General features: G+C 56.3%; 8 protein-coding genes across 12 annotated transcripts; all 8 read left to right on the top strand.

The window, feature by feature from the left end:
* Positions 1–168: 168 nt before the first annotated feature.
* On the top strand, positions 169–1,524 carry ABB37_03784 (putative mitochondrial hypothetical protein; the record flags this gene model as incomplete). The annotated part of the gene is made up of 1 exon (XM_015801229.1): positions 169–1,524. Exon 1 carries the CDS (start codon positions 337–339, stop codon positions 1,522–1,524), a length of 1,188 nt encoding a protein of 395 aa, XP_015659849.1. The 5' UTR covers positions 169–336.
* Positions 1,525–2,112: 588 nt separating this feature from the next.
* On the top strand, positions 2,113–2,963 carry ABB37_03785 (hypothetical protein; the record flags this gene model as incomplete). Its single annotated transcript, XM_015801230.1, has 1 exon — positions 2,113–2,963. The coding sequence occupies exon 1, from the start codon at positions 2,148–2,150 to the stop codon at positions 2,961–2,963; it is 816 nt and encodes a 271-aa protein (XP_015659850.1). The 5' UTR covers positions 2,113–2,147.
* A 366-nt stretch (positions 2,964–3,329) lies between these two features.
* Positions 3,330–4,798, top strand: ABB37_03786 (S-adenosylhomocysteine hydrolase; the record flags this gene model as incomplete). 5 transcript variants are annotated; one of them, XM_015801231.1, is made up of 1 exon in its annotated part: positions 3,330–4,798. In XM_015801231.1, the coding sequence occupies exon 1, from the start codon at positions 3,485–3,487 to the stop codon at positions 4,796–4,798; it is 1,314 nt and encodes a 437-aa protein (XP_015659851.1). In that variant the 5' UTR covers positions 3,330–3,484. The 5 variants fall into 5 exon arrangements, with proteins under 5 accessions (XP_015659851.1, XP_015659852.1, XP_015659853.1 ...); XM_015801232.1 differs by having other exon boundaries at positions 3,348–4,798; XM_015801233.1 differs by having other exon boundaries at positions 3,351–4,798.
* Positions 4,799–6,337: 1,539 nt separating this feature from the next.
* ABB37_03787 (hypothetical protein) lies at positions 6,338–6,766 on the top strand (the record flags this gene model as incomplete). Its single annotated transcript, XM_015801236.1, has 1 exon — positions 6,338–6,766. The coding sequence occupies exon 1, from the start codon at positions 6,368–6,370 to the stop codon at positions 6,764–6,766; it is 399 nt and encodes a 132-aa protein (XP_015659856.1). The 5' UTR covers positions 6,338–6,367.
* A 563-nt stretch (positions 6,767–7,329) lies between these two features.
* Positions 7,330–11,879, top strand: ABB37_03788 (putative Telomerase reverse transcriptase; the record flags this gene model as incomplete). The annotated part of the gene is made up of 1 exon (XM_015801237.1): positions 7,330–11,879. The coding sequence occupies exon 1, from the start codon at positions 7,620–7,622 to the stop codon at positions 11,877–11,879; it is 4,260 nt and encodes a 1,419-aa protein (XP_015659857.1). The 5' UTR covers positions 7,330–7,619.
* A 463-nt stretch (positions 11,880–12,342) lies between these two features.
* Positions 12,343–16,047, top strand: ABB37_03789 (hypothetical protein; the record flags this gene model as incomplete). Its single annotated transcript, XM_015801238.1, has 1 exon — positions 12,343–16,047. The coding sequence occupies exon 1, from the start codon at positions 12,748–12,750 to the stop codon at positions 16,045–16,047; it is 3,300 nt and encodes a 1,099-aa protein (XP_015659858.1). The 5' UTR covers positions 12,343–12,747.
* Positions 16,048–17,282: 1,235 nt separating this feature from the next.
* Positions 17,283–19,470, top strand: ABB37_03790 (putative trans-sialidase; the record flags this gene model as incomplete). Its single annotated transcript, XM_015801239.1, has 1 exon — positions 17,283–19,470. Exon 1 carries the CDS (start codon positions 18,580–18,582, stop codon positions 19,468–19,470), a length of 891 nt encoding a protein of 296 aa, XP_015659859.1. The 5' UTR covers positions 17,283–18,579.
* Positions 19,471–19,634: 164 nt separating this feature from the next.
* ABB37_03791 (hypothetical protein) lies at positions 19,635–20,603 on the top strand (the record flags this gene model as incomplete). The annotated part of the gene is made up of 1 exon (XM_015801240.1): positions 19,635–20,603. One exon carries the CDS (start codon positions 19,635–19,637, stop codon positions 20,601–20,603), a length of 969 nt encoding a protein of 322 aa, XP_015659860.1.
* Positions 20,604–21,104: the final 501 nt, after the last annotated feature.

Below are 21,104 nucleotides of genomic sequence, written 5' to 3' on the forward strand. Positions count from 1 at the left end.
AATTTAACGTTGCGCGTGAATTCTGATTGCATACTTTCTTTCTTCTTCTTCCACGTTAATCGTTGGTGGACAAGTATAAATCTTCTTTGCGTCTTTGTGTTCCTTACTCCCTCCTCTCTCGTGTGGCTCTCTTTCTGTTGTCGTTTGCCCACTTTTCTTTCTCCTCCAAGTCTCCCGCTGTGGTCACCTCGCAGGCCCGCTGTATTACTCCACCTTTCCATAACGTCACGAGTGCACAGGAAGGTGAGAGTGAGGCACAGCGCTCTCTTGCACTCTTCATTACCGCAGTATTTTGCTCTGCTTTTTTTTTCTAAGTAGTCCGTTATCGCAGGACCCATGTGGAGTCGACGGCTGAAGCTAAACGGCACCGTGTCACGGTGTGGGCGGCTAGGTACTGGTGCGCTACGACGCCTCTGCGTCGCCACCCAAACGGTCCTCCTTCCTCAGTCTTCTGCCGCGTTGACCCACATCAGCCGCGCCTTCTCAAGTGAGGAAGTGCTCGACGAGGAGACGCAGTGGACGAATGCCATGGCGAACAAGTACGGCGCTGGTAACTATCAACTTTTCCGTCCCCTCTACAAAGACTTATGTGATGAGATGCGGCGCGAGTACTATACGAAGCCGCCCCCACCGCCGCCGGTGGCCGCAGCTACCAAACGGAGAAGGCACGACGGCCATGACAGAAACAGCAGCGAGGAAGAAGACGGCGGAGGCACGGCAAACTCGCACGGGGAAACGGCGGCGGCGGCGAAGGGAGCGAACGAACCACTGGAAAAGAGTTCGAGCATGGCGGAACAAGACAGAAGCGACGGCGGCAGCGTGGGTGCCTCCGCGTCGGGGGATAGCGAGGCGGCAGCTGACCCTGAGCTCTCCCATCCGCATTCCCCGACTCCGCCAGAACCAACGTACGGGGACGGCACGTGGTCGGTGCACTACCATCCCGAGCACAACGCGCTCACCTTCCACTGCGCTGCGGTGAAGGAGAGTCGACTGGCTGAGATACACGCGTGGAGCCGCATCGAGCTGAAGGACCCGCCCCGCCTCAACGCCGTTCTGGCCTTTGCCGATTGGACCCCAATTGAGATTTGTGTGGAGCGCAACGGGGTCATGATCCACTTCTCCATGGCCTCGAATGAGGGCGGAATGCATATGCGCAACGTGCGCGTGTACGCGCCGGCGTCAGAGGAGGAAAAAATGGCGTTGGTCGACCCATCCGAGGATGGTGAGCGAGCACGTAAGAAGCTGTACTACGACGGACCCTGCCTGTGGCACCTGGAGCTCCGCTTTCAGAACGAGCTGTACGACGTGATGCAGGACCATGGAATCTCTCTTGACTGGGTACACTGGGCCGCCTCGTGGGTATTCTACGCGGAGCACGTCAACTACGTGAAGTGGAACCTTGGACTCTTAGAGGAGCTCATCCCCTCTCCGCTGCGTGGCCCGGAAAGTGATTTTCTGTCTGCTGCGGAGAGAGCGTTGCTGGATGAGCCTGTGGAGGATTGGCTGGAAGCACACAGCACTTGAGAGCCTTTTCTTTTTCTAAGAATCTGCTGGAAAGGCTCAAGTACTAAAAGAGTCTGCAAAAAGATCTCTTTTGTTTTCAAAAAGAGAATAAGTTGGAGCATCGTACATACGGGCGCGAGTGAGGAATAGAATATCGACATGTTTTAGGTTTTGGCCCGCTTTTGGGCGGTTAGCGCGGCTTTGATTATTGTTGTTTTGCGAAGCGCATTGTTGTTCTTCACACTCACACGGGAAACACTGACAAAAACACCGACACACGCACACATCCCTAACCTCTGTGAAATTGTGCTTTGTGAAGCGCGCGCACGCAAGGTTAGTGAACGTCAGACCTAGGTTTCCTCTGAACTCCAGCGATGGCACGGTGATAGTTTTGTTCCATGTACCGGTTCCCTCCTGTGCACGGTGTCACATCAGGGGTAAGCAACGCAGCAATCATCTCTGTGACGCGGCTATTTGTTGATGTCAACGACGTACTTCCGCTTCTTTTTTTTCTCTTGGCGTTTACCGCGCTGTCTTTCCGCCCTACTCATTTTCTTGTATATCCCTTTCCCCACAACATTGCATCCTCTCTTCCTCTCCCTCCTCCATAGCGTTCGCCCTACGGAGCCATCACGTGACATTCCATGCTGGGCGAGGATCTCGACATCGGCTTCTACGCCGAAGATGCGTATGCGGCGTACATCACGCAGGTGGCCACAGTATTCCACATTATCCCCGAGTTCCACAATCCGCGTGGGGCAACGGTTGATGTCGTCTTTGAAGGCCCTTTCATGACGGAGGCTGCCTTTCAGGAGGCGGCGCTTTCTTTACCCCCAAATGACGCGATGCCCGCTGCTGCCCCTTCCGCTGAGCATCACAGCCCCAGCAGTATGTCTACCGGGGAGCGTCCTGTGCAAGCCCCATGGGCGGCGGGTGCATCGAAGACGGTGGTGCTACACGCATGGATTGAGAAGCTCAACGGACCTCGCAAGGTGCAACTAACGGAGCCGGTGCAGCTTCTACGAAGAACGGAGTCGAATATTGGTCTTACGGAAGCACACGACGTTTCAGGAAAAACTAACAGCAGCCACGATGCGGCAGAAGAGAGTCGATCAACTGCAACAGCGCATCACCGCGTTCTCGGCAACCTTGATTTTCTTTTGCATCTTTCCGCGCGCAACCTATTCTTGGGAGAGAGCAACGCCAGCCAGGATTCGCTGACTATGGATAGGTACGGTGCTTCTTTTTCCTTTTCGGCTTCTGCAACGAGCGATGACACACATGTGGCCTGCTCCATCCGCAATGCGCTGGAGCAGCGGGACGATGTCGCAGTGGCTCGCAACGCTGTCGCCACCGTCATCAAATTTGCGCAGCTTGCCGAGGAACATGCTGGAAAAGTGGCGACCGTCTACGTCGACGCGCAGCACGGGGACGAGTACCTCCGATTTGACGATGAATGAGCTCTGTTTGTAATTGGGTGGAGGTTCCGCGCGGTTGATGTGGCGCGTGTGTGTTTGCGCCGCTGTCGTTGCTGCTAATGTAAAACACAGGAAGAAGGTCTGATTAAAAAAAGGGATGTAGACTTGATCGTTGTGATGGCTTTCGTTTCGATGCCTTAAATGAAAAAGGGAAACATCCTTAGCCAAAAAAAAAAAAGAAATCGGATCGTCATGCCTAAAGCGATTGCTCCTCTCTTTTTGCTTATCTCCTCTGTGCGTTCCGTACTTGAGCTTCCTCTTCCCCCCGCCTCCCCCCCCCCTCCCTCCTCTCACTCGCTGCCGTCAATGCTTCTGTACTTCTTCGTTTGCTTGATCCCGCGCCGATGCGGATGTGTGTCGCCGCGCAGGAGTAATTTATTATTACCGTTCATATTCCTCTTACCAGCAGCTAACACGCCCACTTCTGCCTTTTTGTCGCTTTCTTCTCGTTTAAGATACACGCTTTGTCTCTCTCTCTCTTTCTTGTTTCGCAGCACCTCAAGATGACGGACTACAAGGTGAAGGACATCAGCCTCGCTGAGTGGGGCCGCAAGGCGATCGAGCTGGCCGAAAACGAGATGCCCGGTCTGATGGAGCTGCGCCGCGAGTACGGTGCGTCGAAGCCGCTCACTGGCGCCAAGATCGCCGGTTGCCTGCACATGACGGTGCAGACCGCCGTGCTCATCGAGACCCTCAAGGAGCTCGGTGCGGAGCTGCGCTGGTCCTCGTGCAACATCTTCTCGACCCAGGACAACGCCGCCGCCGCCATCGCCAAGGCCGGCGTCCCCGTGTTTGCGTGGAAAGGCGAGACGGATGAGGAGTACGAGTGGTGCATCCGCCAGACGGTGAAGGGCTTCAGCGGCGACGGCTTCCCGAACATGATCCTCGACGACGGCGGTGACCTGACGAACCTGGTCATTGACCACCACCCCGAGCTCGTGCCCAAGATCTTCGGCATCTCGGAGGAGACCACCACTGGGGTGAAGAACCTGTACAAGCGCCTCGCCAAGGGAAAGCTCCCCATCTCCGCCATCAACGTCAACGACAGCGTGACGAAGAGCAAGTTCGACAACTTGTACGGCTGCCGTGAGTCGCTGGTGGACGGCATCAAGCGCGCCACCGACGTCATGATCGCCGGTAAGACGTGCTGCGTGTGCGGTTACGGGGATGTGGGCAAGGGCTGCGCCGCGGCCCTGCGCGCCTTCGGTGCCCGCGTGGTGGTGACGGAGGTTGACCCGATCAACGCCCTGCAGGCCTCAATGGAGGGCTTCCAGGTGCTCCTCGTCGAGGACGTCGTGGCCGACGCGCACATCTTTGTGACGACGACCGGCAACGACGACATCATCACCTCCGCCCACTTCCCGCATATGCGCGACGACGCCATTGTGTGCAACATTGGCCACTTCGACACGGAGATCCAGGTGGACTGGCTGCAGTCGAACGCGAAGGAGCACATCGAGATCAAGCCGCAGGTGGACCGCTACACGATGGCGAGCGGACGCCACATCATCCTGCTCGCCAAGGGCCGCCTCGTCAACCTCGGCTGCGCCAGCGGGCACCCGTCTTTTGTCATGTCGAACTCCTTCACGAACCAGGTGCTCGCCCAGATCGAGCTCTGGACGAACCGCGACTCGGGCAAGTACCCCCACGGCGACAAGGCCGGCGTCTTCTTCCTGCCCAAGTATCTCGACGAGAAGGTCGCCGCCCTGCACCTCGCGCACGTCGGCGCGAAGCTGACGAAGCTGACGCCCAAGCAGGCGGAGTACATCAACTGCCCGGTGGACGGCCCCTTCAAGCCGGACCACTACCGCTACTAAGGTGCGCAGCCGTCGCGGGGGCAGCTGTGGCTTGTCGTGGCTCTTCACATCCTCGCTGCTCGTGCGGAGACATGCACGTGGGTACAATTTGAGTAAAAATCGACATCATTTCGCAAGTCTTCCCCCCAGTGTCAAGAAGAAGGAAGGGAACGTGTGCTGTGTGGGATGAAGAGAGGTGGTGGAGAGCACGTGGCGAAGGCGTCGCGGTTGCCCGGAGAGGTAACTAACTGGCTTCCGTGGCTCCTCGCTCGTCGTTTTTTCTTTCTCCTCTCCCTCTTCGTTCTTCTTAGCGCGCGGCTCTCCGCATTTCTTCTTCTTTTTGTGAACGTTGCGAGGGACACGCAGATGGAAGACGAATGGATTTGATGAGCTGCGCTGCACAGGTGCACACACGCGCGCGCGCACACACACACACACACGTACATGTGCGATGAACGCTACATATTCGTTCAGGCACGTGTACAACTTCGCCGGCCGCGAGTTGCTCCTCCGTCGCAAACCTCAGGTTTGTCGTTTGCTTGGCTATGATAATAATTCCCTTTTTTTCTTTTCTTTAGGTTGGTATCCGTAATGTTTTTGTTCTCCTACTTCGTTCTTTTTTTTCTCTGTTTATTATCGTGTTGTGATTCACATGTCTTTTTTCCCCTCTCTATTGATGTGGATGAACACACGGCAAATGAACGAAGCGGAGAGAGATCATAGTAAAAAAAAAAACCGAGAAGTTTTATTGAAAGGAGAATACATGGTGGAAGTCATTTTAGTCTTGTGAAGTATTTTTTCTTTTCTTACAATTCTACGATGAAAGGACACGAGAGTCCACAAAACAACAGCAGTGGCAAGGAGCACTTCGTGCTTTCCCCTAGTTGTTGCTGTTCGCGGGATAAATCACTTCCTAACGCGACTTTCGCTTTATTGTTACACTCGTTGCCAACGGGTGAAGAAGAAAAAAAGCTCGCAATAAAGAAGAATAAAGCAACCAAAGAGACAACACCTCGCACACGATTCTTTCCTCGGGAATCGTGCTTCGATCGGTCCCTCCTGTCGTCTCTTCGTTTGTGGGGTTTCCGGAAAAAAAGAAGAAGTGGTCTTCGCTTTTCTTTTTGTTGTGTAACGTACAGTACGAAGGTTCGCAGTCGTGACTTATCAAAAAACATCATCAGTTAGACGCATAGACGCGCCGAGAAAGCGTGGCTGGGCTTGGCTGGCTGACAAAGCGAGGCATGTGTTATTTCCCGCCGCGCCGAAGCACAACGAATTGCCACGCGAATGCCGGCGGCAGCGCCTCTTCTTTTGTTTCTTTTTCTTCTAGAGAAGAAGGAGCGAAACACAAACTTACGCTTTCTTTGCCACGTACCTTTTCTTCATGAGGTAGGCGGAAGCAGCAGAGCTTAGTTTATGCATAAAGGAGAACTCTGCTACCGACTGAAGGTGCTGATGCGTTTGAGTGGCCCCTTCCCGATTTTCATTGCTGTATTCCTTCTATTGCGCCTCTCTCTTCCTCTTTTTTTTTTTCGACTAATTACCCTCCTTGGTCGCCTTAGTATCTAGCGCTAATACAGAGAGAGCATCATGATCGTAGTTTTGGCTGCTGCCGCGGCCATCTTCCTGCTCGTGTGCGGGGCTGTCTTCTTGTACAGCTCGCCGAGCATCGTGTACGGTGGCTTCTTCGCCTTTGCTATTGGCGCCCTCCTCGCGGGCATGTCGTTATCAGCCGTGTTTTCCACCTGTGCTAACCTGCTTCTTGTCACGCTGTCCCGCTACGAACTGGCGCCGTCGCCACCGGTGGTGTTCCTGCGCAGTTTCCTGGCCGCGATGGGCCAGCCGACCTTAACAGGCATCATCGCCCTCTCTCTTGTAGCGCTCATCGCCATGGCAGCCTCCAAGGTGCGGCTGATGGTGGAGGAGATGGATGTGCTCCTCCGCTGCCATGCGGCCTTCGCAGCGCGCAGTGAGCAGGCAGGCCAATGATTGTGTCGTTGCTTCATGTGGCAGTAACGGTAAGCAACTGAAAGAAGAAAAGAGGAAAACAAGAAGAGATGAACGTTATGTCGGGCGGGATCTTTCTTTGTTTCCTTTCAGCTTCAGTTCTGATGGCGGAGGAGGCGGAGACGGTGGTGGGGCGTTGGCTGAAACGCGCAAGTTGTACAGTTTGGGCACTTTGCTGCAGAGCAGGAAGGTAAAAAAAAAAAGAAAAGAGCCGCAATTCGCATCGTTTATGCGATCTTTCACGCGAACATGAAATGCTTTGGTACAGCAACAACAGCAAAAAAAAGAATTATACGCGCTGGCAACCGCGTGAATAGATAGAGAGAAAAACCATGGTTTGACACGAGCTTGTTGAAAGAACCACACATATTTTTTAGAAACAATGATGTGATGCTACGCTCGGGTATGCGTTAGCCGCTTGCTGCGCAACCGATTCAATGTATTGTGTACGTTACTGTTCTCTCTCTGCTCCTCTTTTTGTCTTTTTTTTTGTTTCTTGTTTCTTCATTGCATTTGCTGCGCTTTGCATGTCTTTGAATTTCACCAGGCCTGAAATGATGCTTCTCTGATTGGCTTTCAACCCAATCAGCGCTTGCATACGAACCCTCCTTTCTATTCTAGAGAGAGAGAAAAGGCAAAGGGATCACATCACCAATGTGAGGAACACGCGGTTGTAATTCCAGAAAAAAGGAATCGCGCTTTGCATAGCACTCACCGCCATTAAACCATCGAACACACTTTCACCCTCTTCCACTTCTGCTGCCGAACAGAAAAGAAGAAAAAACACAGAAGGAAAATAGGCGAACAAGAAAAATCCTGATAAAGAGGACGTGTCATGTCGTCTTCTTTTCCTTCTGTTCCAGGCTTTATCGGACCGCTCTCTCTCAGGACGTTCCTGGAAAACTACTTCGCTTTGAAGCTGACCTTTGGTACAAACGCCGAACCTTCTAGGGTTACTAGGGCTGGTCATGCACCGTCTCGTACCACGCAAGACGTGGTACTCTCAGTCAACGAAGCTTTTCTGGTGGTCGTGTACGTCGCCCGACATGCACCTGCCGCGCCGCGGGTGCCTGCCGCACGCGCTGCCCAGCACAGCAACGACAGCAGCGTTGCGCCATCGGTGAACTCAAAAGCAAGAGGCCAGGCTGTCGCTGCTTCTTTGAAGGCGAACCACCGTCCGAGCAGTACATCAACCGCTGCGTCGTGGCTGCTGTACACACAGGCTGACCACCGCCCCCTCACGCGCGCGCTTCTGCAGCACCCTTGGTGGCTGTCCCTCGCGTCTCTCCTCGGGCCGGCCGCCGTTGCGTTCGTAGAGCTCTACTGCCCGATGGTGCTCCAGCTGGAAGCCATGGCGGGCGGTCTCCAGGTGTTGGGGCCTGCGCTGCTGCAGAACGCCGCCGCGCCTGCCGCCCACCACAACGCAGTGCATCGATGGCGCGAAGTAAAACGGGCCAGAGAAGAAGCCACCGCTGTACCTGTTCGAGACAACTGCTCCCCTTTATCAAAAAAGAGTCGGCCTGAGGGCACAGCCGACTCAGTTACCGCGGCGCCTGTGAGGCTACAGGAAAACCAAAGCACAGCAAACAAAAGCCTAAGGAACGGAAGGAAAGAACTTCGCAAGTCGCACGCCAAGAGCGTGTCCACCTTTTTATCGAAAAGGGCGTCGACGTGGGAGGCGGCACTGCCGCGCACCGACGTGTCGCGAACTCGTTTGTACAGTGTACAAGACAAGGTCGCGATGAACGCGAGGTGGTTCACACAAAATACCAAGGAAGGGGTAGCAGAGGATTCAGAGCCGATGCCTATGTCGCTGCTGGAGGCGCTGTGGGTAGGCCGGCACCCGCGAAGCTTACAGTGTGCCGTGCGCGCCGCCCTCCCTCGTTGGCAGGCGCTGCGATTGGAGCGCCTGTCGTCATCACCGCAAGCTTCAGTACTTCCGTTTTCTCAGGACACAAAAAATGGAGACGCAGAAGCTGCCCCGCTGTGTCTTCCGCTCTGCTTTGTGCGGCACGCCTTTCGTTGGATGGAGCTGAAATCGTTGAGCCCCGCCAACGCTGAGTCGAGACCCGCGATGGTGGCAGGCAAGACCTCTTTCAGCGTCAGCGCACACCTGCAACATGTCCTCTCCTCCGCGCTCGACCAATGCAGCCGCCTTGACCTCCGCGGCGCGGCGCTGAAGCATCTGCACTACATCGAGGTCCGATTCCAGCGTCAACAGCAGGCACAGGAGCCGTCCGACATTCAACGACTGGCCGCTCCGGTCGATGTCGTGGTGGCCTATTTGCGTACGCTGCTCTCCGCCTTACGCTGGTCCTTCGCCGCCGATTCTTGTGGTGCGGACTCTCCCGCCTGCTCCTTCTGGGGCGTGGAGGAAGCCAACGGTGCTCGCGTGTTGGATGCACTCCTCACGACCGTGCGCGCGTGGCTGCTGGCCGGTCGTCACGCCGTCTTTCCCGTTTCCAGATTTCTCGACGGGGTGCCGGTGGCGCAACTGCCATGGTTGAGGGGCTTCTTCACCTGTCCACTTTCGCAGTCCCCATCGTCGGCACGTCACGCTCGCCGGCAGCGCTCGCAGATCCAGCAACGAGTCTGGCTTCAATTCGTGCTCTTTTTGACGCAAGATGTCCTGCCCTTCTTGGTGCGGTCCTCCTTCGCGGTGACGTGGAGTTCCAAGAACACAAATCAGCTTATTTTTTACCCCGCATCCGTGTGGCGACGTGTTGTGCGGTGCGAGCTAAATCGCACTGTGAGCAGCCAAGCAAGTGGATCACCACTTGGAGACGTGACCGCTACCAAAACCGACAACAACACGTGTCCACCACCGCCGCCGACGAACGTGGAGGATGGAAAAGAAACGGAGCACACGCACGGTGCGAAGCGCCTGTCGCCGCTCTCCTTTGAGCAGATCGAGCAGCGCAAGGGCGCGGCAACGCTCACCGCCCGCAACGGTCGGCCGTCTTTGTTGTACGCTGCGGTCCGCTTTCGGCCGGATGGGCGCAAACTGCGTCCCATCGCCGTGCTGCGCAGCGCCTCTTGTCGTTCCATCAGCGCCATGGCCCGCGGTGCGCCAGGCCCTTACCACCACCGTGCTGCGCTGGTCCGTTTGCTGACGAGGATCGTTGCCCGGCTCGGCGTGGCGGTCCCACCTTCTACCACGAATGTGCTGGCGTGGGTGCAGAGGATGAGCGACAAAGGAGACAGTTTTGTTGTACCGCGACCGCCTTTGCATCACCTATCGCCCCTGCCACTACCACGAGATCATCAGCCCCCTCACAAGAATGCGCTGCAGGGCGTCTTTCGTTGTCTCCTGAGTGGCGCAGAGGAGCGGCGGGTGCAAAGCGGGCTGCCCAAACTGAGCAACTTGTCGCACCAAGACGAGTACGCGGAGCTGCGTAGCTTCTGCGAGGAGGCGCGATGTCGTGCGGGGGCGACGAACGAAGAGGAGAAGGAATCTGTTGAGGAGGGAAACTCTCGCCATGGCTCGACCTTCTCGAAAACAGCGCCTCATATCTTTCTTGTGCGCAGCGACGCCCTCCGCTGCTACGACAACTTGCCGCAGACCCGCGTACTCGCAGAGGCGCACGCACTCGTGAGCCACGACGCGTACCGCACCCTCTCTTTCACGGCCATTTTTCATTCAGCTGAGTGTTCTTGTGAGGACACTTCATCGTTGCATCGCACGCTGGTGAGTCGTACAGTTCCATGGACGGACGTCGCCAACGGCAAGCTGGCCCGCATTCCACGCGGGCACGTCTACTGGGAAGAGGAGAGCAAAGACGGCAAACAGGGTGGAGGCGCGAAAGGCACCACCAGCGGCACTGCCGTCCGCGCCCTCCTTCATGAACACCTGCAGCACCACCTGATCGTTCTAAACGGCAGATTATTTGTGCAGCACGTTGGCATCCTGCAGGGCTCCCCGGTCGCGATGCTGTTGTGTGACCAACTCTTTGCGAAAGCGGTCGACACGTCACTTTCGAGTATCCTCAGCGAGCACGCAGAGCGCTCCTTGCTGCTGCGCCGCGTGGACGATGTGCTTGTGGCGACCACCTCCCCTGTTGCGGGTCAGCGGTGTCTGCAGGCGATGCAGCGCGGGTGGCCATCTGTCGGCTACCGAAGCAACGCGAAGAAGCTGACCATGTCCGCTGGCGACGGCAAATCTGTGCCGTGGTGCGGTCTGCTCCTGCACGACACCACGCTGGAGACGAGCGTGGAGTGGCGACGTATGGGCCCCGTGTTATCGTCGGTGCGGGTGGCCGACACGATCAGAGCACACTGCGGGGATCGCGAACCGTTGCTGTTTACGCAGCGCCTCCTCGCTGCGATTTACCTGCGTGTGCCGCCCACGGCGCTGTGTGGTCGCATTAACTCCAAACTGCGGCAGCTGCAGACGTTCTACGAAGCTGCGCTGCTGTGGAGTCGTCTGATTGTATGGAAAGTGCAGGAGACGCTCGCCACGGCGCACCACCGCTGCGTCGCCGTGTTGCTGCTGCGACCGCTGGCCGCGTGCATCGCCCGCTTGTGTCGCCTCCTGCGCCGTCATCACGAGTTCCTGGCGGCGCGTCAGTCTGGCTGCGACGTGCGCAATGGCGAGGTCCGCGCGTGCGTGCTGACGGCGTTGCATCGTACACTGCAGGTACAGCTTCGGGTGTTAGTGCGGAAGCGGATGCGTCATGCACGTGAACGGCTGCAGCAACCACAGCGCGGGCACTGTCCGAGCGGCAGGGGAAGACAGCGGCGAGCAAATGACAGGAAGATGCGTGTAGCGACGGCACATCCTCAAGATGTGATACGACGTCGTGTCCACACGGATTCAGCAACATCGCAATCCACTTTTCGTGCCTTCTGGTGGTGTGCGGCGTTGCAGATTGAGGCACAATGGTGTGGCTCCCTTGCTGCTCTTGAGCGCGAGGGTGAGAACGCGAGGGCCGCCGAAGAGGATGCAGAGTTGAAGCAGCGTACACCGGCGGCCACAGCGCATCTTCTGAGGGACGTTGGACCATCTTCTCTGCATATGGAGGCACTGCGTGCAACACAGCTGCTCTTCAAACCCGACACTGACAGTGCGATCTGTTCAAAAGCGGGAGGCTCATGAGGTTTAGTAGATGGAGCACGAAAAGGTTAGGTGTGCGTTTCCGTTTGCACACAGTCTACTGAGCATAGGTTCTACCTTTGTTCATTTATCGAACTCTTTTTATTATTATTATAAATCTCTTGCCCCCAAGCTGACAGGCTGTTCCGCTTTCCGCAGAAAGAAGGAAACGGAATTCTAATACCGCAAAAAAGAAAAAATTAAATAAAAAAGAAACGTTTCTAACGAATGTCAACAAATGAAGGTGCCATTTGATGCGCATCGTTTTTGCTTTAACTCTTAGAACTTGCATAGGTCGTCGATGCACTGCAGACGCAGCGCATCTGGTGTGTGGTTTTGCTTCGATGCGTCTCGACGGTGCAGTAAAACCTGTTCCATCACTCTTTCCTTGCTTTCCCCTCTTTCTGTTGTTCTTTCTTTCCCGCGTTGACATTTATTTCTTTTTCCTTTTGCACTCGCTTCTCGCAGAAGTTGATTGCGCAGCATCCGCATAAACACATCACTTCAGAAAGATCAACGTCTCGTTCAGTTTTCTTCTTCTTTTTTTTTCTAATTGTCCTATTTTTGTTTGGAACTTCTCGCTTCTGCTTTGCATCGTGTCTAAGCGTTTTTCGTGTACGCGTGTGTCCGTGATGACGTTTTTTATTATTCATGTAACATTTCCGTAGAACACTTGCACGTCTTGACGACCTCGCCGCGCAGTTTTTTTATTTTATTATTTTCCCTCATCGCAGTTTTGCTTCTTCTCCGTTTTCTGTGTGTGTGTGTGTTTCCCCTTTTCCTTTGAGTTTCCTTCTCCCTCTCTTCTTTCTTCACCTGCCCCCTCATCTTCCGTGATCAACAGACGATTTACTGGTAAGAGGGAGAGATTATGGAACACCGGCAGCCGTCTCTTTTACAGTTGTTAGTGCCGAACAGCGCCGCCGCTCTTGGCCTGCACGACAAGAGGAACCAGGATGACTCGTCCTTCTCCGTCGCCTCGGCGGCCGCCGCAGCGGAGGGCACGGTGTCGGCGCTGTCGACGGCGACGAAAGCAGCAGCCCCGTCCGTCGTCTACACCCCGTCCACGGTGTCGATACCGCACTCTGACGGGGTGACGGCGGCCCCCACTGCAATGGACAGTGACGACATATCATCCCCGTTTCCCGATAACGGCAGCACGTTAGCGGCGCTATCAAACCTTTTCAGCCAGGCGGTCTTCCAGCCGCAGCAGGCTGGCGGCGACGAACGCGGCCTGGAGGAGGAGGAAGAAGGGCGCCCGTCGGATGCTCCGACGGCTTCGTCAAGGACCACCTTTAGTTTGGTGTCTCGAATGCACTCGACAATTCTTCCACAAACAGCAATAGACGCTGCTGCTGCTGCGGCGGCGGCGCCCACAGCACACAACGCCGACCAAAGCCAGGCATCGAGTTTCACTGACGCTACCAACACCGCTGCTGTTGCCGCACAGTCTGCCGTTTGTGCCGCCCCGCGCGGTCCAATGGAGGCGATGGCGTCCATCACCACCGCACATTCTGGTAGTAACTCCCACGCGGCCGCCGCGCGCGATCAATGCCGATCGAGCGGCATCAACGTTTCCATTCCATCGGATATCGATTGGGAGCAGGAGCCGCAGCCGGAGGAGTCGCCGCCGTCGCGACCTCCTTCCCGCGCGCGACGCGCCACCCTCGCTGGTCCGGCAGACTTTCCCGAAATCTCCGAGCTCGGCGCGCAAGCGAAAGGCAACCACGCCGACGGCTCCCAGGCTGACCCGGCCGCGCTTAGCCCCCTCACCAACGACGGAATGAATGTTCCTTTGCTGCAGGTGGAGGACGACGTACCGGCAAACGAGTACATGTCGAACCTGTTCGTCTCGTTCGACTTAAACTTGTCCGCCGCCGGGTTTTACTCGCCGCCGCGTGTGCTCAGCACGACCGGGTTGGCGGTGCCTTCCTCGTTGACCTCCTCTGTGAGCCCTTCCGCCGCAAGTCATCGCAAGCAGATGTCGGTAGAGATGCGCTCCACCACCATGGCCCCCGTCGCCAACGCCTGCAACTCCACATCGTCTGCCCCCTCGCAAAGTGCAGAGGGTGGGACGGGCGAAATGCGGCGGTTTTCCCAAGCGTTTGCGCTACAAAGCTCCGCCAGCGACGGAGGTCAGCAGCGGCTGTCGCAGATGATTTCTCTCCCCCAGGAGAGGCCGACGGACTCGTCGACGGCGGCGAGTCATCACTCGACGGAGGTGCCGACGCCGAGATCGAGCGCGGAGCACAGCTCGGCTGTGTTGGGTGCCTTTGCCGCCTCGACGGAGGACACGCTGTTGGCCGCAGCTGCCCCCGCGGACGCGGAGGGAAACGACGAAGCCCTTGCGGCTACCGTTGCGGGTGCGGCGACGGACAGCGAGAATGCGATGCATGGAAAGCCAGCGATCGCCTCGTCCCGCCCTGCTGCGGGTGCTCCCGTTGACGACAACAACAGTAGCGCGTCCGCTTCTCCGTTTCCAAGCCTGTCGTTGAATGAGCGCTCGTCGACGCAGCGTCAGGCCAGCAGTCCGCTGGCTAGTCGCCGTTCTGATCTGACAAAAGCGACGGATAATGTTGCGGCGTCTACTTCAGCGCCGTCTCCAACAGAGCCGAAAGGCAGTGAGAAGGGCGGTGACCTGGGTAGCGGTGCCAATGAAAGCATGGAGGATCACGAGAATGACAATTCTCTATTTTCGACGAACGCTGCGAACAACAGTGGATCGGCCTCTTCAAACGCGTGCGCGGTGTCGTTGGCGGCACCGCACTCGGAATCCCTTCACGCTCACGGTGGGCCAACCAACAGCGGCAGCCTTCCGCTGCCGCTCGCCACCACTGACAACGGAAACGCGAATCATCAAAACTCGACGTCGCACAGCACCGTGAGTGTCTTCTCCTTTTCGCAGGACGCCGTTGCGTGGCCGTCCGACGGGCTCAGCAGCTCCCAACTGCGCGAAGACAGCGCCGTCAGCCAGAACGTTACTCGGCATTCTGCGCTGCACTGGATTCAACGATCGTTCTTTGTGCCACTGGGCAGGATGACTTCCTCCGTGGGCAGCTTCTTCGTGCGTCGCGTTCGGCAAGGGCGATGGCTGATGTTTGGTTTGTTTAACATACCCAAAGCGATGCTCTTCTCCCCTATCAGGAGGATGCTGTCCAAGCAGACGGAGGAGGACACGATGCAGCGTAGCGGCAATGCCAGCAGCCGAGGCATGCGAAAGAAGCCACACCTCACGGTGAAACTGCAGCTGGAGCCGCGTGATGCTTCGCCGTCGCCCTCTTCCTCTACCTGCGACGCGTTCTCCGAGGCGGCGGGCGTGGGCAGCGTGAGCTTCTCCGAGACAATACCGCTGTCTCTGCCGCCGTCGCAAGGCGCGTCGCCGGCGACGAACGGGCCGGCGTCGTGGCGGCGCGGATTGACCTCAACGCAGGTCTCCGAGGGCTTGCAGCAGACCCTTCGCGAAACCTGGAACGGCGCGGCCAACGCGTGGTTTGGCACCGCGGCGCAGCGTGAGCCGCGTACCGCGCTGCGATCTTCTAACAGAATTCGACGCAGCGCCGCATCGGAGCAAAGTCAGTCGTCCCCGCAGCTGCAACCTTCCAGCGGCGCCAGTGGTGGCGGTGGCGGTGGCGAAGACCTCCTTTGGTATGCTCAACACAATGGCTCTCCCTCGTCGCTGCGCCTGTCCTTCTCGGACTCCTTATCTCCCGGCTACGAAGGCCTCTCCGCTTCTGGCGTCTTCAACCGCGGAACGCCGCTGTCGATCTCGCGCCAGCTGGCCGCTTTGGGAAATAGCGGCAGTCTTCCTGCAGGCAGCCCCTTCGTCGAGTACAGCGCGTCCCCGAAACGGAAGCGAAACTCACTGAGCGGCATAGCAGCTTCTACCAATTCGGCTCTCCTGGACGACGAATACCGCGCGCAGCTGTACCATGAATTCCAACATCCGCCCAGTTGCATCATTGGGGACTTGACGGGTTGCTATGTGGCGTACAAGGCGATGTCGGAGACCTCATCGAACGGGCACCACGTCTTGAACTGGAAGGAGCTGAGCCTTTTGCTGCAGCCGGAGGACTACATCGACTACCGCGACCTTTTTCCCCCGTATCATTTCTTGACCTTCCCTGACTTTGTGGAGTTTGTGGAGGTGCTGTCGGTGCGCCATCGCCGTTGAGGTCTAGGGAGGAGGGGATAAGATATTAAAAAAAAAGAAAGGGGGATAAAGCATCGCCTTTATATCAGCGACAATTTTCTCCTTTCCCCCCTTTCAATATGTTTTCGTTCATTTGTTGGCTCTCTGTTCTCTTCGTTATTGTTATTACTCCTATTTTTGTTTCGTTGACTTGGTTTCTTTGCTCACACCTGCTTTCGTTCCAGCTGATCATTTCGACACACACGGGACAGACTCGTTTCGTCCTCGCCGCTGCGAGTAGTTAGTATGAAAAGCTGCGAAGGTTTTTCCTTTTAGCTCTCTTATTTTCCGTGATATGCTTTGTAATTTGGAACCGCAAAAACGTTTTCTTCTTTTTTTTTCCCTTTGAACTCCTTTTCTCTTCTCTTCCACAACAAACGCACGCGATCAATCTCTATCACTATTATTATTATTATAGTTGTGGCTTTGTATTCTTCTGATTTGATCAATAATAATAGTAGCTGTCCTGCGATGCTGCCTTTGCTTTCCTGTTCTGTCTTGTTCAACATCGCTTACCATCTCTGGTTTTGCGTTATGCGTCTCACATGAGGAGACGTGCGTGCGCGTGCGCGTGCGCATGCGCGTGCGCGTGTATGTGTTATGTGTGTTTGCTTTTGGTTTCTTTGTACGGTAAAATATATAAAGGTGGACTTTAATCTGCCGCTTAGCTTCCAGCCAGACAAGTTGAGGTGTTTCGACTTTGCGGCTGAACAATCAGCCGTATCTTCGACGTGTCCTTTTCCCTCTTTTCTTCACCCGTTTCTCTCCACGCTTCATGTTATTGACCAGTAGAACGAAAACCCCACCTTTCTTCCAAGCCTCCATTCACAGATGTACGTAGCTTCAGGACAGGGCAACCGACGTTTGTTTACTCGTGTCCCGTTACTATCTGCTTAGCTTTTCTTTTCGTCCTTCCTCAACGCAGTGCTGCGATTGTCTTCACGACTGAACGCATGTCGTGCGTTTAACCCCTTTAGGGCATTCGCCACTCAGCGACTGCGTTTCATTTATCATTGCGATTCAGCTCTTCACTTTTACATATGCGTTTTTTTGTGAGCCTGCGAGGGGAATGGAAGGGACGGAAAAAATGAGTTGAATGTGATTGGCAGCGGAGAGATTGGCGGATCTCGGTCATTTAGGGTAATGCTCTAAACTATCTTCTCCTTTTCTATTACCTCCTGAATCCTGGTTCTTCCGTATTCTGGTTTGCCTGGCACAGTTGTTTTCAGCATCGAGAGAAACTCCGGTTTTTCGCTGAAAACTCCCTTCTCAGAGTTTTATTCGCAAGGTTTTTACATATTCATCGCCAGTTTTTTACATATTCATCGCCAGTTGTTTCATAAGTTTTATAAAAAAATAATAAAAAAAAATTAGTAGATTCATAAATATATTAAAACCCTTTTAGGTAGTTTCCCTCAATATGGCGCTTATACCCATCGATCCGTCCAAGTGGAACTTGGTTGGCACGGATTAATATGAGAACTTTCCCGAGCAGGGCGAATGCGAGTTGACTCTGCAGATCGTGGGCCCGAACGGATCGGATTCTCGGCCTGTGACTTTCCGAGTCAGGCGGGAGAATACTTCTCTGATCCTCAGGGATGGATACGAGACGTTCGATTGGCACACGTTCCTCCATCACGTTGAGCGTTTCCGCATCGAGACCCGCGACCTCTATGAGAGGTTGATCCAAAAGACGGAGCTGGCGGGGTACTACATGGGGATGGCACAGTCCGCCACGGCTGTGGACACAGTCCGCCTGCAGTCGGACATCTCCCTACTGCGGGAGCAGGCGGCTTCGGAGGTTGCAGGTGCACGCCATGAGGCAGCGATGCACAACCAGTTGATAGCATGACGACGGGGAAGACGGGCCTGGGGCGCCAACACAAAAGTCTCGGTTGACTTTTTTAGACGACGCCGAGTCAGTGGCTGAGTCGCTGAAGGTGGAGTTCGACCCAATGGACGTCTGCACCTGGCGTCCTTGGTTCCGTGGGAAGACTCCCTACGAGATTGAGAAGCAGCTGAAGCACATTTTTCTTCGCGGCGAGGCACCCCGCACTGCGCCAGTGAATGATGCCTTCCAGGCGGTCCTGCGGTGGCTGTTGGCGGCGGAGGCCGACCCGCGGTATTGGGCTGACCACCAGGGCACTGGGCGCAGGATGGGTTTGACGTTGTTTTACAGGGTCAATGGATCCTCGTACAAGATGACGGAGACTGAGTTTCTGCAGGCGTGCGAGGAGAACTCGTACAATTTCGACCCGCTCCTCAAAGTTCTACGTTTGTCTGGCAAGAAGGACGCCTACAAGACGAAAGGGTCTTCTGGCCCCGCGAAAGGCAGCGGCGGAGGTAGGAAACTGGTCGACGGACCCCGCGAGCTTGGAGAAGGTGAGTCGACCACAGGTTCGGCGACCGACATTGGTGGAGATTGCAAAGTTGGTGCCGCACACAAATTTCGGAGGGGTGGCAAGCCGGCCGCACTCGTCACTACCGCCGGGAACGTCGGTAAACGATCATCGAATGTTTTGGGACGGGTTGGAGGCGGTGCCCCCTCACCTGTCGGCTCTGAGGAGCCAGGTCAACGAAGTGGCGGCAGACATGTACGAGCCGACCACATGGGAGCAGCGCACATCACTGCTCAGAGGCTTTCAGTCGTTTTGCCTCGAAGCCGGACTGCCGCTCAACCTCGACGCGGTGCCGGTTTTCCTGGAGTCGAAGGAGCTCAAGTACTCTACCAAGGTGCAGTACGGCACCACACTGAAGTCCCTGCTCACGAGGGAGATAGCGGTGGTAGACGCGTACCTGGCGGGATGCCGGAAGCGCGAGGCAAAGGAGGAGGTGCGTCAGGCAGCACCGATCACACCAGCGGACATGCGGGCCCTGGTGGAAGGGGCCCCTTCGTGGGCCGACGCCACTGTGATGCAGTTGGCATGGATGACCGCGTCGCGGTGGGGGGAGGTGAAGGATCTCCGAGGGGAGAACCTGCTGCCACAACCGGACGGGTCGGTGATTTTGGACTGGGCAGCCATTCCAAAAACGGCAAAGATCAATCCATACCGCGCACATCGGTATGTGAAGTTGCAGGGTCCCATGGCCCAGGAGCTGCGAAAGTTGAAGGCTCAGGTCGGGGAGAGCGGCAAGCTGACTGGGCTCACGACGACACAAATCGCACAGCGTCTGCGCGAGCGCGGATACTCAGCACACTCCATCAAGCGAGGAGCTCTTCAGTCAGCGGCACAGCTGGCCCAAGAGCACGCACTTCCCCCACGCTCGGTGGTGGCTCTCGCGAAGCACGCAGACCCTCTGGATATACCGACGACGACGGTTCGCTACATGGGCCCAAAAACCACGGAACTCACGAATTCTCACGTGCTGCCGGGTTTACTCGACCGTTTGGTTTTTCGGAAGTGAGTCAGGCACCTTGGATGGAACCAGAGCGGCGCGTTGCTTTTGGAGGGCACACGGTCCTCCGCCGAGCCAACAAAAGTCGTGTTGCGAGTGAGGAGGAGCAACGTTCTCTCCCCCTCCAGAACGTGGACGTGCAGCCGCTGAACGTCGAAATCTTGCGGTCACGCATGAAGGCGTCGGCCAAGGCGCGGTTTGACGAGTTATGGCGTTTACTGTCATCGCCGGAACAGCTCGATCCAGGAACGTCACCGCTCAGGACGATTTTTGAAGGTGATGCCCGAGTCCTCATGTCGGCAGGCGTCTTGGTGCCGGCGTCTCCGAGACCTACGCGGGGTTGGTTCGTTCCTTTCTCGGTTGTGGAGGAGAAACCTTCGGGGCTACGTAGGAGGTTTATCGCGTGGCCGAAAGAGAAGAACCTGGAGGACTCCTACGAGGCTGACGTGCCGTTGGGTCACATTTCCGCATACCTCGACGTTGTGTGGGAGGAAGGCGCATCCAATTTGGACCTGAAAGCCTCGTTTTACCAGGTACCGCTGCCTGAGGAGGCGCGTTCGGCTTTTCGTTGCCGCCTCGACGACGGCACCCTCGTTGAGCTGGCGCGGCTGCCGATGGGGTATGCTGCGAGTCCGGAGCTTATGCAGTTGTTAACGTCGGCGTTGGCAGGAGTACCCACTGTGGTCGATGCCGCCTTCGCCTGCCCAACGGCATTGAAAATCCACGTCTGGATAGACAATGTGAGAATTGCTGGTCCCCTGAAGGCCGTGGAGGCCTGGACGCGGCGTGTGACACAGTTCGCGCGGGACGCCAGCGTCACGATTGGTGAGTCGGAGGTTGCGGTTGCGTCATATACATTCGTCGGGGTGTTTTTTGATCACGCAACTCATACTGTACGTTTAGGTGAAAAGACATGGCGCCATCTGCGGGAGACCCCTCCTTTCGAGGAGATGACGGTGGGTGATTTGGAGGTCTTTACATCCCGCGCCATCTATGGCGCGGCGGTGCTGGGCGTCCGCCTGTTTCGTAACTACATGTTTCTGAAGTTTGTGAGACGCCAGCTGAGCTCCCTCAATAGAGGTAAGATCACCACCAGGAGCAAGATCACCATGACGCCCTACATCCGGGGTTTTCGCGTCTGATTTGTTGGAGGTCTTGCACCGAAACGAGGCGCGTCTCGTGCATCGGCCGGGGGGTGAGCCGACAGCCACATTGGTGACGGATGCTTCGCTCCAGGGTTGGGGGGCGGTTCTTTTTCTGGGCGCCGGTCCAGTATTCATCACGGGGGCTCGGTGGGATTCTTCACCGCGGATGATCATGCAGGCTGAGGCGCGTGCGGTGCACCTGGGGCTGCTGGCTTTTCGAGAGCGCCTACCGAGACGATTGTTTGTATTGATCGACAACACATCAGTTCTGGGGGCGGTGCGACGCGGAATTTCGAAATCGGGAGCGCTTGCGGCCGAGCTACAGCAGGTGGACCAACTTCTCCGCGACGAGGGGATACACGTGGTTTTCCGGTACATTCGGTCTGAGGACAACGTCGCGGATTTTCCCTCACGCGAACGCGACATTCCCACGACGGCTTTGGCGAAGGGGTATAACTTGCGAAGGGGAGACAGGGACCCATGGGATCCTTAAAAAGA

This window comes from Leptomonas pyrrhocoris, assembly GCF_001293395.1.
Source record: "Leptomonas pyrrhocoris isolate H10 chromosome Unknown, whole genome shotgun sequence".
NCBI classification, from domain to species: domain Eukaryota; phylum Euglenozoa; class Kinetoplastea; order Trypanosomatida; family Trypanosomatidae; genus Leptomonas; species Leptomonas pyrrhocoris.